Source organism: Erinaceus europaeus, chromosome 1 (assembly GCF_950295315.1).
Source record: "Erinaceus europaeus chromosome 1, mEriEur2.1, whole genome shotgun sequence".
NCBI classification, from domain to species: domain Eukaryota; kingdom Metazoa; phylum Chordata; class Mammalia; order Eulipotyphla; family Erinaceidae; genus Erinaceus; species Erinaceus europaeus.
The window spans coordinates 95,848,083-95,868,028 of record NC_080162.1 but is presented as its reverse complement, the minus strand read 5'-3'; the positions used below and the strand labels follow the sequence as shown (position 1 = coordinate 95,868,028).

The window sequence follows — 19,946 nt, the reverse complement described above, 5'->3', positions numbered from 1 at the left end:
GGTTCAATCCCCTACACCACCATAAACCAGAGTTGAACAGTGCTCTGGTCTCTGTGTATCTTTCTCTCATTAAAAAAATATGTGGGCCAGGCAGTAGTGCAGAGAGTTAAGCGTACATGGTGCAAAGCGCAAGGACCAGTGTAAGGATCTTGGTTCCAGCCCTGGCCCCCCACCTGCAGGGGGGATTGCTTCTCAGGTAGTGAAGTAGGTCTGCAGGTATCTTTCTCTCCCCCTCTCTGTCTTCCCCTCCTCTCTCCATTTCTCTGTCCTACCCAATGACAATGATAGCAATAACAACAATGATGATAAACAACAAAGGCAACAAAAGGGAAAAATAGCCTCCAGGAGCAGTGGATTTGTAGTGCAGGCACTGAGCCCCAGCGATTACCCTGGAGGCAAAAAAAAAAGTCTTTTAAAAAAAGAAAACTATAATTTTCTACTCTGGAGTCTTCTTCAAAGCCATTAATGTAATAATATACTAACAGTGCTATCTCTTCTTTTAAGCATATGCTAAAGAGTGAAATAAGAAGTGACTTGTAATGGATTTCTTCTTGGGAGGTGTGTGTGTGGGGTAACACACCTAGTTGAGTATATGTGTTACCATGCACAAGGGTCTGGGTTCAAGCCCCTGATCCCCAATTGCAAGGATAAAGTTTCATGACCCTTAGACTCCAAGTGTTTCTCTATCTCTATCCCCTTTTCCTCTCGATTTCTCTCTGTCCTATCAAATAAAGTAAATCAATTAAAAAAATTATGCACACTCTAAAAGGCTGAATTTTATGGTGCGAATTATATTTTAGGTATGCCATTTTTAAATCTGAGATAGTAAAATGTTTTTAATTTAGAAAGCAAACTCTGTTTTGACATGTATTGTGACAGTGAGGTACTGCCAAAGGACCCTTCTTGGATTCTGACACACTTTATTAACAAGGCAAGGCAATAATAGTTTGGCATCTCAGAACTGTCATCTTTATTTTAATGATGTAACATTTTTTGTTTCTACATCAGATAAAAATAAGCTCTTATTAGATTCTTCCATATCAAAAACAAATGCTTAAAGATAAAATAGTGAGTGGAAAAGAACCATAACTTCAATTAAGTTGATACTGAGTTTTAGGGCCATAAGCACGGTCAATAGTATTAGTACAAGGGGGTAAAAAAAAAAAAATCAATTTTTCTTTATCATTTCAAAACACCATTTCTAAATATAGCTTGCTTCCTGAACTCCGTTTTCCCACTTAATGGAACTATCAAAAACTTTTCAAATGATATGCAGCAAAAGGTAAATGCAATTATTTTAGGCCTCTGATGAAATATATTTATATGTGACATACATATGTCTATTTTAAATACACTAGGGTAGTTGGTGGTTTAGAAGTGGTGGTGGGGGAAACACTGAAATGAGTCAAAAGGTTCTACAATCAAAAGGGACAGATAAGATTCATGTGAACTGATCGGCAAGCCATTTGGAAGTGATAGTACATGAGACTGAAAAGTTCACAGATGATACAAAGTTTTTTTCTAAGACTTGATTTTTAAATTACCAACTGTAAAGAGCTTTTGAGCACTTATACTACAGACAAGACACTGAAAACACAGATGCAAGAAAGACATCTCCAAGGAAGTCCATTTCAAGTGCTTCCTTTTGCCAGGTACAGCACTAAACATGCTTAAGGCATCTAACCTACAAGCTTTAACCCACAGCAGAGAAATCTAAGGTAAAACAGGAAAAGTTGTTCGGTTAGGTCAAATCTAGCTGTTTCCTAATATATCTACTCATCAATACGCTAGAAGTAAAATGACTAATCATATAGCTATCCCTTCTGACACATTATCACTTATATCAGTAACTGTCAGTCCAAACGCCCCTTTTCATTAAAAGGTTATTTATCTCTATGTCCAAGCACTACTGTACAGTTGAATGAATGAAACAAGCAGATGTTCTAATTGCAGAGGAGATAGCAGCTGGATGCTTTATCTCAAAACACAAGAGGCTGAGAAAATAGAACCCTACTGTAGAGATGACTGAATTACAGAGGTTTCCAAACAAAACAAAATAAAAACCAACACCCAGTCCCCCTGGACACTGGCTGATAACCTCGCAGTCAATGTGTTTATTAAGTTCACAGTAAAGGTCTGAGCAGGAACTTTCAGACGTGCAAAATGTGAAGTCGTGATCACTTTAACGTGGACTTGGTTCTTCTCCTCGTTCAGGACTGGGAACCCAAGTGCAAGAAGAAGACAAAGAGATAGGAAAAGAAGAGAGGGTGGGGTAATAAAAAATTAAAAAAAAAAAGTCAAAAGGTCAACAGACACCCGGGAACCCGGAGGAGAAAAGCGCGCTGAGCGCCGCGGCTTGCCGGGAGCTTGCCAGGCAGGCAGTCCGCTCTCCCGCTCGCCCGAGCCAGGGGCCACGGGCCCCGCAGCCCGGAGGTGAAGGCCACCCACCCCGGCCTCTTCCGGCGCCGCTGCCCGCCGGGGCCCTGGACCTTCGCACAAAGGAGCCGCCGAGGAACAAAACCCGGGTCCCCGCGGGCGCCGCGCAGTTCCGGGGACCCGGCGACCCCGGCGCCCGCCGCCACCCTGGGGGAAGGGGGAGCAGCCCGGGAGCCGCGCGCCGCGCGGACACCTCCGTCCCGACCTTCACCAAGTGTTGCAGAACTTGCCACCCAACCCCCGCTCTGTCGTCCGCTCCCGACGAGGACTGGCGACCGCAAGAGCGCGCAGGACACGGGAAAGGAGGAGACTAGGGACGCGGCAGCCCCACGCCCCCCAGCAGCCCCCGCCTCTCCCGGCCGCTATTGTTCCCGCGCCGCCCCCGCCCGCCGCGCGCTCCCGCCCCCACTCTCGGGAGGGGGTCACGGCGGAGGCGAAGGCGGCGGTGGCAGCAGCACAATAACATAAACACAGCGGGGCTGCCGGCCGGGCCGCCACCACCCCCCGTGCCGCCGGACGCACTCACCGGGCAGCGCGACGAACGGAGACGGGAAAAGCCAAGGTGGGAGCCGGCGCCGTCCGGGCGGTCGCAGCGGCCGTTACGCAGCGCTGCTCGCGGCTCCGCACTCCGGACCGCGTCGTCCGGCCTCGGCCGCTCCGCTGAGTAACAGGGACGCGGGCCGTCACCGCGCACGCCCGCCCACGTCATCGCGCAGGGACCCACCCCCGCGCCTCCAGAGCTACCCGCGGGGCGGGGCAGCCTGGGGGGCCCGGATTGCGGGGGCGGGGCCAAAAGTCAGGGGCGGGGCCAAAAGTCAGGGGCGGGACAAGTCTCGAGAGCCGGAACAATTCGCGGAGGTCGCCTGGGGGCGGAGCTGCGGTGAGAAACTTGGAGATCCTGAGTGTGAGAGGCGTGGCGGGCAGTGGAAGGGGGCGGAGCCCTACGCCTGGCACGTGTCGGCGTGTGGCCTGATCGTCCCGCATCCGGCTGGGGCGGTCCGGTTGCAGCAGCCAAAACCCTAAGAGCTCTTAGCCTAAGGGTTTGGAGGTCGGTTGTGCTCTGGCCAAACTTGCAACCTGCGTGGGAGCTGGCACCTTGACTCAGTCACCTAGAGCTCTTTAGCTTAACCAACAATATGTACCATTCTGGGTACTTTTCCTGGCCCCAGCAAAACACATAAATGTTTTCTTCAGGCACCTGGAAACCTTTAATTTTTCCAAAATTCACCTCCAACCAGATCCTATGCATTGCCTGCCCTATTATGTTTCCTGGCATTCATGTATAATATACACTTGAAGCTTGCATATATTGGTTACAGAAGTGACAAACTGCTAAACCCTAAAATATCCAGTAATGTGTGGAAAGGTATTAAAAATGCATACATCCATGTAAGAAAATGCAATTTATGTGTATTGGGAAAATTCTTGACAACAGAGGAATTTTTTTTTTACAGTATATCCTTAAGAGAGAGACACAAAAAATACAAACCTACATATAAAATGATCCTACTTACATAGTATATATACCTTTAAAAACCTGGAAAGATTGTCCCATTTTTTAAAGTCTTTGTTAAAACTCTGGAATGACAGGTGATTCGGTTTTCTTTTACATTTTGGGCATTTTTCCATGACTTCTAAATAGAACAGTTATGTTAATAATCAGAAATAATTTAACAATGAATACATGTTTGCTGACTAAATTAGAGGTTAGAGGATTCAACTACTTTTTCTGTGTGGGACAAAGTAGTGTAGCTTACAGACTTCAATCACCATTATGTGAAAATAATAACAAATCAAATATAAAGTGATCTCTTCATTGTAATAAAAATTGAGCTGGATACATAGTGAAATTAATTGATAAGGTCAGTAAAATCAGGAAAGACTTGAGGAAGTGTCCTTTGAGAAGAGAATACATTTAACAAGGCAGAAAAATATTTCAGATAGAGGTAATTTTGTGTGCAAGGGTCATGCAGTCAGAGGGAGCAGGACATACTGGAGAAATTGAAGCAAGGTCACTGCTGCTGGAAGAAAAAGGAAGAAGGAACTAAGGTGAATTTGGAAAGACTCAAAAGAGACTAAACCTAGTAGTCTCATCTTGAAAATCTTGTCTTTCTCTTAAGTGCAGTGGAAAACCTTTACATGCTTAAGCAAAAGGGGTGGCATGGTCTGAATGAAATCTTGAAAAGATTCCTTGTTAGAAAGAGGTCAGTAGATGGGGGAGTCTAGATGGCAGGTGATAGAGACTTGGTCCAGGGTGGTAGTAATGAAAACAACGAAAGGAAAGAACTAAGGACTCATTTAGCAAGCTGTGCCTTAATGTACTCTGCCTACTGAAGTTTGAGAATCACTGATCAAGGGTGCCGGTCCTTGAGTGTGCCTACTCAACTAAATCACTTGATCTGCTCAAAAGAAATGTCAAGTTGGCAGTTGGATAAATAGAGTTTGGCTCAGGTAGATCATCAACAGTAAGTAATGATCTCCGGTCTGAGAGATAAATGAGTGAGCCTGAGAGAGTAGTAAGCAAGAAGAGAACTGAGAGCCTGTCTTGGAGAAGGCCAGCACTGAATGTTCACTAAAAGGAGGATGAGACAAAAGAAATACAAAGAGGTAGGAGGGAAACCATGATAGGAGGATGACAAATAGTATAAGACATAACACTTGAAATCCTGGAGTATTTAGTGCCAAAAATAGATTAGGATGAACTGAGGAGTAAGAAAGAGAAAATGGAGGTAGTGAATATTGATGAGTCAGGCAGTACAGAATGACACCAGTATATTTTACACCTGGTGAGAATATTCTGGTGAAAGGGAGAGGAGACTAGAAGGAATAAAAGATAGGTGTAAGTTTCCCAGGAAAGTGGTGTGTGTGTGTGTGTGTGTGTGTGTGTGTGTGTGTGTGTGTGTGTGTGTGTTTGGATCCTCGGGTGGGAGCACTGGCAGGTACATCCTACTTCCCTCCAGACAAATGACAGACCTGGAGAGAACAAAAGACAGTATATCAGAGCAGTTGTGAAGTGAGGGATATTGCCAGAACAAAACTCTCAAGTTTTATGCCCAGTTATGTAGTGCTATTAAAAGCTTTTCTTTCATTCAAAAGGGAGAGCTTCTGATTTAGTATCAACCTGCCACTGTCAGATTCCAATTAGCTACATTTAGAAAGGACATCTTGCATTTTGAAATATGTATATTCGCGTGTGTGTGGTTTCAGAAAGCAACTGAAAATAATCATCACTGATAGTCTGAAATCTGAAATGTTTTGTGTAACTTAAATGTGGCTCTGTGATCCTTTTTCCTTCTTGTGGTGTTGTTCCTTGTTTACCTCATGAATCTATTGGGGTCTGACCTAGGAAAAAGAGAGAATGAAGGAATTCAGGTTTATTGCCTATTGTCAAAGGAGAGTTGTCTTGGGGACAGCTAATGCTTGGGTCTCTCTAGTATTGGGGTGGCAGTATGAAAGAAAGGGAAGCTACAGGTAGCCTTAAGCCCAGTCTTTAGGGGGTGGTTGGGATTTTGACTGAGCTGTCAGATGCTTACATGTGAGGCTCTTAGGTACAAGTTTTAATCACAGAAATCACCAAAAGTCAGCTGAGCTATGATAAAAACAAAGCAAAACAACAATTTGAGACTTTACCTCATTACTTCGTTTCTTAGTGCCCTGAACACACTGCAGTTTACAGTATGGAAGTGGGCAATACTCAGTTAGGCTTGAAAAAGAGTGTCACCAAGGACACACCCTCACTGATGCTTCCTCCAACCCCATTTTTCTCCTCTAGCTTTTCTTTCAGTTCTCCAAGCCTGGCTTCCCAACCTTGCCACTGGCTATATCTGCACAGGAGACAGTCATTTAGATTTTAACTTAGCTATCCTGAATAAACCATGGCTTTCACATCATGCTTACCCATACTGTCTTTATGTTGCTGCAGCAAATAAGATGTAGTGTTTTCACTAAGAGGGGAGAGAAGGGGTGGGTGAGTGGCTGGGGGAGGGGGGGGGGACGGATAAACACACACACACACAACTATAGATTTAAAATGGAGAACAGAGAAGGAATGTCTTCTGGGGAGGTCTCTGATGCTCTGATACAAACTTTGCACAACGATTTTTTTTCTTAACAATTTAGCAGGCCAGAATGGACTTCCTGAGCAGCTGTCTGTGAAATGGCATCATGTCGGAACCCTTTACTATCACTGAAATACTACCTCTTTCCCAAAGTTTACCTCTGTTGGGAAACATTCATACCAGATGTGTCAAAGCCAGTATCTGAAAGACTCAAATTTTCAATAAGCTATCTGAATGTTCTTAAAACATAGCTGGGTAAACAGGCCACAGCCTGAGAACAACCAAAGCTCCTGGACATTTAATGGTGTCGGTCAATGAAAGGACACCTCCAGCTTCTTAGCAAAGACTTAGAACTCTCTACTCTGTCTGAGTAATCTTTTGGGTATCCTGTATCTCCAGCCCTGACAATGTGACATGCCTCTCTTTTTATTTCTGTAAAACCCTAAAATCATTATCTGAGAGGGAAATGGTCTTTGGAGACGTAGCCCAACATCTCCTCAAAGTTGCTGCCACCTGAATAACGTTTTCTTTTCACCAAGTGATTGTGCCTTCAATACGCACTTTTTCGGCTATGAGCACTAACCCTTGGCATTTGATGCTTCTTAAAAAAAAAATGCTATTTTGACAGAAACAATTATCTGAAGAAATCTATACACACTGAGGTTCATTGCAGTGCTATTTGCTCTTTTGCACTTCCGGAAGGCATGGCTATGGAGTAACAGCTAACAGTACAGACTATTACTATTACTATTATTAAAACTATTTACTTTTTCTTTTTTTTTCTTTTCTTTTCTCTTTTAAATTGATTTAACAAGATTGTAGGATAAGAGGGGTACAATTCCACACAATTCCTACCACCAGAGTTCTGTATCCCATTCCCTCTATTGGAAGCTTTCCTATTCTTTACCCCTCTTGGAGTATGGACCCAGGATTACTATGGGGTGTAGAAAGTGGAAGATGTGGCTTCTGTAATTGCTTATCTGCTGGGCATGGGTGTTGGAAGGTCGATCCATACTCCTAGCATGTTTCTCTCATTCCCTGGTGGGACAGGGCTCTGGAGAGGTGGGGTTCCAGGACACATTGGTGAGATTGTCTGCCCATGGAAGTCAGATTGGTATCATGGTAGCATCTGCACCTTGGTGTCCATGACTTGGTGGGTTCCCAAAGTAATCCTACTCTTGTTGTGTTGCATTCTCAGGTGATCCTCTTTGTTACTCCCCTACTTTCTTTTTTTGTTTTTTGCCACCAAGGCTATTGCTGGGGCTCCATGCCTATGTGATTCTGCTGCTCTCCAGCGAACTCTTTTTTGATAGAGTGTGAGAGAAACAGACACATAGAGAGAATAGATCCGACAACATGTTCTACCTTTTGTGGAGCTTCAACCTTGCAAGTACCTCCATGTGGTGGCCTGCGGGCTTGGACCTGGGTCTGTACACAGGTCTGCATCCTACCAGATGAGTCATCTACCAGCACTCTGCAGTGTTATTTATAATGCCAGAATTTGGAAATAACCCAATGGTCCAAGGACAGGTAATTAAGGAAGCTGTGGTATTTATATAAGATGGACAGACTATTACTCAACTATGGAGTTTATAGTTAACAATATTTATATACTTTCCCCATGTTTGGGAGCTACTCTCTTCCCTGATCCAGATATCTAGTTTTATTCTAATTCTGACACCATCTCTCCAGACCTGCTTGTTAGCTGTTAGGCTCAGGCAAAAATTAGTAAAGTCATGGGTCCCTTGGAATATACCTATACTCAACTTCCTAGTATTTTCCAACATGAAGAACCCAACTATCATCTGCTATATTCTTGCCTGTAGGTTCCTGATTATTAAATAGTTTGTTCTGCCTTATATTTTAGTGCTTTTTAGTCACTAAGTTGCAGATTCTACCAAGACCCCAACCTGACTTCCCTGGGTGAATGACCTCACCTATGTGTCCTGGAAACCCACCTTTCTAGAGCCCTACCCCACTAGGGAAAGATAGAAACAAGTTAGTAGGCTGGGGGTATGGATCAACCTGCAACACCTATGTCCAGTGGAGAAGCAATTATAGAAGCCAGACCTCCTACCTTCTCTGCACCCCATAAAGATTTCTGGTCCATACTCCCAAAGGGAGAAAGAGAAGGGAAGCTTCCAGTGGAGGGGATGGGATTCAGAACTCTGGTGGTGGGAATTGTACCCCTCTTATTCTACTGTCTTGTCGATTATTATTAAATCAATAAATAAAAAACAAAAAGAAATTATAACACTTCCGCTTTAGTTACAACTTGTATGGAACTTGAAGGAATTGTTTCCAGGGGAATAAACCAGAAAGAGAAGAAAGAATACCAGGTGACTTCACTCACAAGTGGCAGTCAAGAATCAGAGAAACTTTAATTAGCTTTGGTCTACTATAGCAAATTCAAGGACTCAAAAGGGGAGAGATTGAAAGGGGTTGAAAAAAAGTGTGTGTGTGGGGGCAGTGTCCTATAGTGGAGGCAGATGACAAGTCAGTCAAGGGTGTAGTGTTCTGATACCTGTTCTGGGAAGATATAAAACTAAACACCTAAAAATCTTACAGTATTTCCTCAATAAAGTGATGTCAGAAAAGAAAAAGAAGAAGAAGAAGAAGAGGAAAAAGAGAGAGGAGAAAGAAATATTACTATTTCTAAGACTGGAGAGATAATTCACCTGGTAGGGCTTGTCATGCCATGCATGAGACCATGGGAATTACATACACTAGGGAGAAACACTTGTGCTGTGGTGTCTCCTCTCTGTCTCTTTATCTAAACAGAAAAGTCATCTTGAGAGTGGTGAAATCATGCATATGCGAGGTCCCAGCTCTACAAACAAACATACACCACTAGTTATAGGTATAAAAAATTTTATATGTTAACAGCATCATGGACCCTCTAAAAGACCTTGCCCTCAATGTGGAACAATGGTAGAGACTGCCCCACTCTCAAAAGGGAGGCTAGGACAACATACTCTGCCATGTGAGAATGACAAGTCCTGAAATGAGTGCAGCCTTGAATGTTCTTATCTGTGATCATGGAATTCGAGCTCAGATCTACAGGGATGCAGAGGTTACACAGGCTCCTGTGCTGAATATGGGCCCCTGATCAGATTGATGAGGTTTACAGTTAATGGTATTTATATACTTTTTCCATATTTTGGAGCTACTCTCTTCCTTGATCCAGCTTTCTAGTACTGTTTCTAACTCTGACACCATCTCCCCAGACAATACCTTTAGCATGTTACTTATTAGGCTCAGGCAAAAATTACTAAAGTCATGGGCCCCTTGGTATATACCTAAAATAGACTTTCTAGCTTTTTGCAAAATGGAGACCCCAAAGCTCATCTGCTATAGGTTTCCCTTTAGATTCCTGATTACTAAACAAATTTTTTGGCTTTATCTCTTAATGCTTTTCAGCCACCAAGTTGCAGATTCTACCAAGATGCCAACCTGAATTCCCTGGGCAGACGGCCTCATCAGTGTGTCCTGGAACACCACCTCTCCAGAGCCCTTCTCCACTAAGGAAAGATAGAAACAGGCTGAGAACATGGATCCACCTGCCAATGCCCATGTCCAGTGAAGAATTAATTACAGAAGCCAGACTTCCCACCTTCTGCACTCCATAGTGGTCCTGGGTCTATATTCCCAGAGGGATAAAGAATAGGAAAACCTCCAATGGAGGAGATGGGATATGGAACTCTGGTGGTGGGAATTGTGTGGAATTGTACCCCTTTTGTCCTATAGTCTTACTGATCATCATCAAATCAATTAATAAAAATTGTTATATGTTTAAACATTTTATCAAAATTTATATAGGACCAGCAAAATAATTCACTTGACAGTGTGTCTGCTTTGCCATGTACTCCACCCAGGCTTGAACCCAGCCCCCACAGCACTGGAGGAAAGTTTGGTGCTGTTATGCCTTCCCCTCACTCTCTTCCTTTTATATCTTTTCTTTTTCTTTTTTTTTATTGTTGTAGTTATTATTGTTGTCGTCATTGTTAGATAGGACAGAGAGAAATGGAGAGAGGAAGGGAAGACAGGGGGAGACAAAGACAGGCACCTGAAGACCTGCTTCACCACTTGTGAAGTGACTCCCCTGCAGGTAGGGAGCCAGGGGCTTGAACTGGGTTCCTTATGCAGGTCCTTGTGCTTTGTGCCACCTGCACTTAACTCGCTGCACTACCGCCCAACTCCCTATGTCTTTTCTTTTCTTTTTTTTTTTTTTTTTTCCTCCAGGGTTATTGCTGGGCTCAGTGCCTGCACCATGAATCCACCGCTCCTGGAGGCCATTTTTCCCCCTTTTTGTTGCCCTAGTTGTTGCAGCCTCGTTACGGTTATTATTGCCATTGTTGACATTGCTTTGTTGTTGGATAGGACAGAGAGAAATGGAGAGAGGAGGGGAAGACAGAGAGAGAGGGGAGAGAAAGATAGCCACCTGCAGACCTGCTTCACCGCCTGTGAAGCGACTCCCCTGCAGGTGGGGAGCCGGGGGCTCGAACCGGGATCCTTACTCGGGTCCCTGCGCTTTGCGCCACATGCGCTTAACCCACTGTGCCACCGCCCGACCCCCTTAAATTTTTATTTTTGTATATGGCCACCAGGATTATCATTAGGACTTGGTGCTTGAGCGACGAATGCACCAAACCTGGTGGCTATTTTTTCCCTTAATTTTTTTTTTCTATTTGGTAGGACAGAGGGAAATTGAGAGGGGAGACTGAGATAGAGTGAAAGAGACACCTGCAGCACTGCTTCATCATCTGTGAAGCTTCCCTCCTTCAAGTGAACCAATATACTTATATCATGTGTTTGTTCAACCAGGTGCACCACCTCTTGGTCCCCAGATATCACTTCTAATTATAGCAAGAGGAAAAAAAATTAAAAAATGTTAATCTAGTCAGTAAAGTAGTTCACCTGGATAGTATGCCTGCTTTGCCATATGAACAGCCCGGGGCAGTTTTATCTCTCTGCCTTTCTGTATCTCTCTTTCTATTTGAAAAAAAAAGAAAGGCACAAAAACCATAAAACATTGGCAGCAACAAAAACAATAACAAAAAATACATGTTAAAACTTTAAGTCCTGATGGTCTAAAAAATGAATTTGTTGAATAATGAGCCAGAAATTATCATGACCATTCAAAATAGTACATTAGTGACGAGTTAGTGTTGATTATGTAAAATAGAAAAGTATGATGCCAAATGTAAATATTACAAAATAATGTAAAATTATAACACAAGGAACTGGAAGATAGTTCACCATATCAGGTGTAAGGCTCTGGGTTTGAAACCTGCCACTGATGGGAGTGCCATGGAAATTACTAGAAGAATACTGTGGATGGTGGATTTTTGTTGTAGTATCTTTGCCTCTCTTCTCTTTTGTTTCTCCCTTCCCTTCCCTTCCCTTCCCTTCCCTTCCCTTCCCTTCCCTTCCCTTCCCTTCCCTTCCCTTCCCTTCCCTTCCCTTCCCTTCCCTTCCTTTCCCTTCCCTTCCCTTCCCTTCCCTTCCCTTCCCTACCTTTCTCTTTCTCCCTCTCCCTCTTCCTCTCTTTCAGAAACAGAATAAAAAATTCAGAGTCAGCTTGGGGAGGCCTCTCACCACTCATCAATGGTATTGCAAATGCATGAGACTCCGATTTCATTCCCTGGAATTGCACACAAACAACAAATAAGTGAAATTTTAACAACAAAATAGAATTTTTTATGTTGTCTAGGTTTATGCTGTAACCCATACAGTTATTACAGCTATTACATTCTGTTAACAATAAAATATTTGAAGGGAATAGGCTCTATATTTTTGTAGCCATACTTTTCCTGGTATTTGAACAAGAGATCTTCTGTTTTCATTTTGCACTTGGTCTGTAGTTGTATAGCTGGTGCTGTCTTAGGCATTGTATTCACTGAGAAAGATTGTATGGTACAGTATGGAAACATAAGCCCAAATTCCTTGTGAATTTTGCAGAATGAGAAACCTGCAACTTTAGAGCTGAGAGAGGAAGAATTTGTGTGTGTATGTGTGCATGGTTATTATTATTATTTTTTTTACCAAGAAAGGAAATTAATATTTAATTTTATAAAGATTTTTACAAGGTATTTATACATTTAAATATCGTATTTATTTATTGGATAGAGACAGACAGATAAACTGATAGAGAAGGCAGAGAGGAGAGACACTTAACAGCACAGTTCCACTGCTCCGGAAGCCTCTCCTATACAGGTGGTGGCCATGCATGCTCTTTCAGATTTGCCATTGCCTGGTCCCTTGTTTCATATATTTGTATCAGCCAGTATCCCCACTGGAAACACACAGTCCCATTCTAATGGGTGTAGTTAAGGAGTATCTGGTAAGTAGTTGTTTCCAAAGGCATGGGAAGGGTTAAAAGAAACAACACCTGAGACTGAAGGCATAAGAGTAATGAGGTTTCCAGTATGCAGCCAGGGCAGCAGCTGTAGGAAAGAAGTACTTGACTAACTGTGGTCTGTGGTAACAGTCCGTGGTCTGTGGTAGGACACAGGCAGCCCTCAACAAACATGCAGGGAAGGAATGAATTCTCCGTGCTCCCATCCTGTCTACTGTAGGTACTCTCCCATTAGTCAGTTTGAAGCCATAGCAGAAAATCAGACTCTGCTAATCCAGTCCACATAAAATGACTCTTCTCTTCATGAAACACAGACCAGGAGAGAAAGGGGCGAGATGGTTTTGGGCACATCATGAAAAACAACTTTATGAGCAGGGGTAGATTTCATAATGGTTATGCAAACAGACTCTCAAGCCTGAGGCTCCATCAAGTCCCAGGTTCAATCCCTCTCCCCCCCAAACCCCCCCCCCCACAACTTTACGAGTCTGTCTACTAATTCTACGAGTATTATTGGGATTCAGGCCTTTGTTTTGAATGGAAGTAAAGGTCCTGATTAATTTTAGACAAGGGTAACTTAAGTATGTTTGATAGGGTAGCCATGGAAAAAACAAAACCAGAATGTATAAGGGTATCTAACTGTTGAAGTATAAGCATGGAAAGATGTTGTGTATGATACAGCAAATTCTAACAATGGGATTTTCAAAGTTAATACAATTGCTAAATAATTTGATTATAGCATAACTATCTATTGCCTTCTTAAACCCTAAGATAGCAGGAACCTCCTGCTTCCTCCAAAAAGCCTCCAGTCGTAGAACCTCTAAGGTGGGGCTCACTTTCCTGCATGCTTCTCTCAATTCATACCAACTGGCACTGCATCTGCTGATCCCAACCTAATCAATGCAATGAGTACCATCTAGGCATGCTTCACTTTGTACTGCATCCAGAGATGTCAGGCATGGATTATCAACCCTTCAGCCTCATTACTCAGGTGAGACCTTTCATTTCTCATAGAATTCTCTAATTCCATTTCAGGTGGTTCACTTCCTAATCAAGTTCCAAAACCTAGATATAGACCAAGTCCCATGAGAAAGGGCATATATGTTCACATGTATCCATAAAGTAAGGCAAAATATATACCTGAAAGCAAAAGTGCACAATAGTCTGCAGTCAGTCAGTATATGCAGCAAGCAAGTAGAAAGACCTAACAAGACACCATGAAGTTCCTAATGAAATAGTTTGTACTTAGACTTAGATACCCTTCTCACCTATTTCCTATTATACTTCTCTCCTTCTCTCACTGACTCCAAAACTAACCTTATCAAAGTAAGGACTGCAAAAGCTGAATAAGGACAAGAGATGGGCATACGTTAATGATGGCTCTTTAGTAACTATCAGGCCACCCCATCACCTGGGACCCTAGTTGGGGAATCCTGAGATTCCCAAAGAGACATGATGGGCCTAGACCTCGAATAGATCCCTCTCTCCATTGTTACAGGTCATCTCCATCAGGAACAACACAATGGACCCCTTTGTGGGCCCCCATAGGACCTTGCCCTTAATATGGATCAACAATGGTAGAGAATGTTCCATTCTCCAAAGGGAGGCTGGACAACATACTCTATCTTCCACCTGAGGAAGATGGGTCCTGAAATTGGGGCTTTTTCTGTGCAGGTGGGGACCAGGGGCTTGATCCCGGGTCTTTGCACACTGTAACATGATTTTGTTTGGATTTATTCAGTTATTATTTATTATCAGAGCACTGTTCAGATTTGGCTATGGTGGTATGGGACATTGAACTTGGGCCCTAGGAGTCTCAGGCATGAGAAGCTTTTTGCATAGCCATTATGCTATCTCCCTGCCCAATTTATTAAAGCTTTGTGAGTGGTGAAGCAGTTTTGTAGGTGTCTCTCTAATCTCGCCATCTCCCGCTCCATATCCCCCTTCCCTCTTGATTTCTGGCTGTCTCTGTGCGATAAATAAAGATAATAAAAAAATTAAAACAAACAAACAAGCAAAAGCCCTACCAAAATCTTTTTGTAGCTTTAGCAGACCCCAGAAAACTTAATCAGCAAATTCTAACATTAAAGAGCAAATAATTCTTTTTAAGAGAGTTATTTTATCTGTCTTTTTGAGGTAACTTTGGTTTATAAGACCATATGTGGTTTAGAATACAATTTCACACCTTTTCAAGGTAAGTTCTAGCATACCATACCACACCCACCACCAAACAACCAACATCTCTCCACCAAAGTCTATCTCACCATTTCCATTGTGGGTACTCACTCCTCCCACTCATTTAATAAATTCTGCTCTCTGAGTCTAAAGGTTTGTTTTCATTTGACTTCTATGTTTACCTTGCGTTTTTTTTGTGTACTTCATAGAAGTAATTGATTTCAATCAACATTTTCCTTTACATTAAGTCCTTTTAGTATTTCTGGTTTGGCTGAGATCGTGGCAATAAATTTCTTTCTCTGTCTGAGAAGTCTGTTGTCATGCTTTTAAATCTGAGTCATAACACTGAAGTGTATACTTGGTTATAGTTTTTTCCCAATCAAAAGTAGAGTTTCTATTGAGAAATCAGCTGTTAGTCTTCCATGGGTTCGTTTCTATGGGATGCTTGTTCTTTCTCTTACTGTTCTCAGTCTCTCGCTATCGTTGATCTTTTCCATTTTAATTACAATTCAACTTGTTCATCTATTTGAGTTTATTTTGCTTGGAGATACTTGAATTTCCTGGATCTAAATCTCTCTTTCCTCACTAGGAAAATCCCTGGCTATCATTTCTTATACCTTTAGCCCACCTGCATGCTAGCTATTGTACCCAGGCAAAAGTTAGTAAAGGCTTACAGGCTGTGCCAATTTCAGGACCCATCTTCCGCGAGTGATAGGCAGAGTGTGCTACCCAACCTCCCTTCAGAGAATGGAACATTCCCTACCATTGTTGATCCACATTGAGGACCAGGTCTGATAGGGGCCTACAGAGGGGATCACTATGTTGTTTTCAGGGGAGCTGGGTGGTAGCGCAGTGGGTTAAGCGCACATGGCACTATGTTGTTCCTTATGGAGATGATCAGTGACAGTGGTGAGAGGGATCTGTTAGAGGTCTAGGCCCATCATGTCTGTGTGGGAACCCCAGGACTCCTTGACTAGAGCCCCAGGTGACTGGGTGGCCTGGTAGTGACTAAAGAGTCATCATTATAGTATGCCAGTGTCTTGCCTTTATTCAGCTTATGTAGTTCTTACTTTGTCTGACAAGGTTAGCTTTGAAGTGATTGAGGAACATGCAATAGAAGGTAAGTAAGGAGGGTATCTAGGTCTAAGTAGAAACTATTTCATTAGATACTAGTCGTGAGCTCAGACCTACAGGGATGCAGAGGTTACATAGTCTCTTGTGCTGACTATGGGCCCCAGATCAAATCGGTGGGGTTTACAGTTAACTATTTATATACTTTCCCCATATTTGGGAGCTACTCTCTTCCCTGATCCAGCTTTCTGGTCCTTTTACCAACTATGATACCATACCCGCAGACAAAAGCTTAAGTCACCTGCATATTAGATATCAGGTGCAGTCAAAAACTAGTTGGGTCATGGGCCCCTTGGAATATACCTAAAAGAGACTTACTAGCTTTTTCCAAAACAGAGATTCCCAAATCTTCATCCAAAATACTCCAGCCTTTAGGTTCATGATTATTCAACAATTTTCTCTGCTTTCTATTTTAACTCTTTTTCAGCCACCAGATTCCAGATGCTGCCATGATGTCAACCAGACCTCCCAGGGCAGACGACCCCACCATGTGTCCTGGAGTCTCACCTCTTCAGATTTCTGCCCAACTAGGGGAAGAGATAGACAGGCTGGAAGTATGGATCAACCTGTCAATGCCCATGTTCAGCGGGGAAGCAATTACAGAAGCCAGACCTTCCACCTTCTGCAACCCACAATGACCCTGGGTCCATGCTCCCAGAGGGTTAAGAATAGGAAAGCTATCAGGGGAGGGAATGGGATACGGAGTTCTAGTGGTGGGAATTGTGTGGAATTGTACCCCTCTTATTGTGTGGTCTTGTCATTGTTTCCATTTTATAAATAAAAACTTAAAAAAAAAAACTGGTGGTGGGAACGGTATGGAATTATATCCCTGATAACTTATAATTTTGTAAACCAATCTTAAGTCAGTAATAAAATTTCAAAAAAATATGGGGAAAACTTTTAAACTACAAAAAAATTAGTAAAGTTGTGGGCCCCTTGGAATATACCTAAAATCGACCTACTAGCTTTTTCCAACATGAAGGCCCCAAATCTCATCTGCTATAGCCTTGCCTTTAGGTTACTGATTATTAAACAATTTGTTCGGCTTTGTATCTTAATGCTTTTCAGCCACCAAGTTGCAGATGCTACCATGATGCCAACCTGACTCCCCAGGGCAGATGACCTTACCAGTGTGTCCTGGAACTCTACCTCTCTAGAGCCCTACACAACTAGGGAAAGATAGAAACAGGCTGGGAGTATGGATCCACCTGCCAATGCCTATGTCCAGTGAAGAAGCAATTACAGAAGCCAGAACTTCCACCTTCTGCACCCCATAAAGATCTCTGGTCCATATTCCCAGAGGGATAAAGAAGAGGAAAGTTTCCAGTGGAGGGGATGGGATATGGAACTCTGGTGGTGGAAATTGTGTGGAATCATACCCCTCTTATCCTACAGTCTTGTCGATCATTATTAAATCAATTTAAAAATAAGAACGAGAAGGGCTGGGTGGTGGTACACCTGGTTTAGGGCACATGTTACAGTGCACAAGGACCCAGGTTCAAGCCCCTAGTCCCCAACTATAGGGGAAAAGCTTTACAAGTGGTGAAGCAGGACTATAGGCATCTGTAGACAATAAATAATTTATTTATTGTCTCTAGCCAATAAATAAATAAAGATAATACAAAAAAAATAAAAAGAAAGAGAAAAAGTAATAATTCTGCTTCTATTCTCTCTCTTATCCTTCTGATAATCCTATGATGCCAGTGTTTTTTTTCTTGTGATGCTGTTCAGTAACTTTCTTATATTCTCTTTATTTCAAAAATATTTTTTTCCTTTTTGTTCTCCTCCCTCCCCTGTCTTCAAGGTCACTGCTTTGATCTTTGATTTTTGTCTTTTTGCTGGTGGTTCCCTGTACTGTATTTTAAAATTTAATTCCTATAGTATTTAGCTCTGTGATTTCTCTTAGGATTTTTAAAAAAATTTTTCTAAACATGCTGAAGAGTTCTTCCACTGAATCCAGTTCAATGAGCATCCTTAGGACTATTGCTTTGACGTCTTCCTTAGGAAGTTTACATAGCTCTGTTGAGTTTGGGATTTTTTTCAGGTTGTCTTAACTCATCAGTGTGGAGAACTTCATCTGTCTTCTCATTATGTTTGATGTTTCTTGAGGACCTGGGCCAGGGTTCTGTGCTTGAGTGGCCTGAGAAGTGACCAGGGGTTATGGTTTCTGGCAGAGGCTATGTAACACTGAGGTCAAATTGGCCTGGGTAGCAACCAGAAACTTTTGTTTTAAGAGTTCATTAGCTTGGGCAGGGGTAGATAGCATAATGGTTATGCAAAGAGACTCTCATGCCTGAGGTTCCAAAGTCCCAGGTTCAATCTCCCACCACCACTACCACTATAAGTCAGAGCTAAGCAGAGAGAGAGAGAGAGAGAGAGAGAAGAGGGGAGGGGAGGGGAGAGGGGAGGAGAGGAGGAGGGGAGGGGAGGGGAGGGGAGGGAAGGGAAGGGAAGAGAAGGGAAGAGAGGAGAGGAGAGGAGAGGAGAGGAGAAGAGAAGAGAAGAGAAGAGAAGAGAAGAGAAGAGAAGAGAAGAGAGAAGAGAGAGAGAGAAGAGAGAGAGAGTTCAGTAGCCAATAAGTTGCTGTGAGCAGAGATTCAGTCCTGAAAAGAGTCTGGACCATCAGTTTCTGATGGACACACACACACACACACACACACACTCTGCAGATCTGACAGGAAACATAATCTGTCGTGGGCTGGCAAAGAAGTAGGGAAGGCAGTGTGACCACTTTGCTAGCTGAATATCCTCTGGGAATGTCACAAGGCTCGTGCTGGTTATAAAGGGGGTAATTTGTTTGTTAGCAGTCAGGTGTGGGCTGGCAAGGACCAGATCTGTTTGTCTAGTAGGAGTTAACACTACTAATAAATGTCTCTTAAGTCCCCAGCTTAATCTGCTGCTAGCAAAAGCTAGGTGAAGCACTCCTCTTAAATCTGCCCCTAGGTCTGTTACTATGGCGATTGAATTATAATATAGCTTTCCCTAATCCAGCTCTCTGCAAGTCTGCAGAAGTTATCAGCAAGGCTTCTGAGACTGTCACCTGGTTTCTAGTATATAGATTTTTGACCTCCGTTTTAATGTCGAAAATAGACAGTCCTAATAGAATTGGGGTGTCAGGAATTCAGTGCAATTTGCCCTCCCTTTCCAGTTTAAAGTTCTACACCTTAGAGATCTTGTCCTGGTTACAGCTTATTGTGTCTTCACTGCCTGTAGGCTGAATTTTGGTCCTTGACTGTGCAAGATTGTCCATCTGTGTGTCAGGTCCACTTCTGTGTAGATTGTTCCAGGTTTTAGTGTAACTTTGCTGTTATTGTGGGAGGGTGTAAACTCACTATTTTAGTGAGTGACTTGGTCCAGCTTCTTCTGAATTTTTGTTTCCTTCTTTCTTTTTTATTAGTGATTTAATAATGATCAACAAAATTGTGGGATAAGAGAGGTATGATTCCATACAATTCCCACCACCAGAGTTCCACATCCCATCCCCTCCATTGGAAGCTTTCCTATTCTTTATCCTCTGGAATAAGGACCAGAGATCTTTCTGGGGTGCAAAAGGTGGAAGGTCTAGCTTCTATAATTGATTCTATGCTAGACACAGGCATTGGCAGGTCAATACATGCTCCCAGCCTGTTCCTACCTTTCTCTAGTTGGGTAGGGCTCTGGGGAGGTGGAGTTCCAGGACATATTGGTGAAGTCATCTGCCCAAGGAAGTCAGGTTGGCATCATGGTAGCATCTGCAACTTGGTGGCTGAAAAAGCATTAAGATACAAAGCCGAACAAATTGTTTAATAACC

At 42.9% G+C, this 19,946-nt stretch overlaps 1 protein-coding gene across 4 annotated transcripts in view; it reads right to left on the bottom strand.

Annotated features, from left to right (window-relative positions):
- Positions 1-3,153, bottom strand: part of MAPK8 (mitogen-activated protein kinase 8) — a 78,567-nt gene extending 75,414 nt beyond the window's left edge. Inside the window, exon 1 of one of the 4 annotated variants that reach the window (XM_007526470.3) lies at positions 2,963-3,153. In XM_007526470.3, the coding sequence (XP_007526532.2) occupies positions 2,963-3,145 (183 nt within the window). In that variant the 5' untranslated portion in view covers positions 3,146-3,153. The remainder of the gene's footprint in view (positions 1-2,962) is intronic. The other 3 variants (XM_007526472.3, XM_007526471.3, XM_007526473.3) reach the window with 3 other exon arrangements.
- Between the last annotated feature and the right edge of the window lie 16,793 nt (positions 3,154-19,946).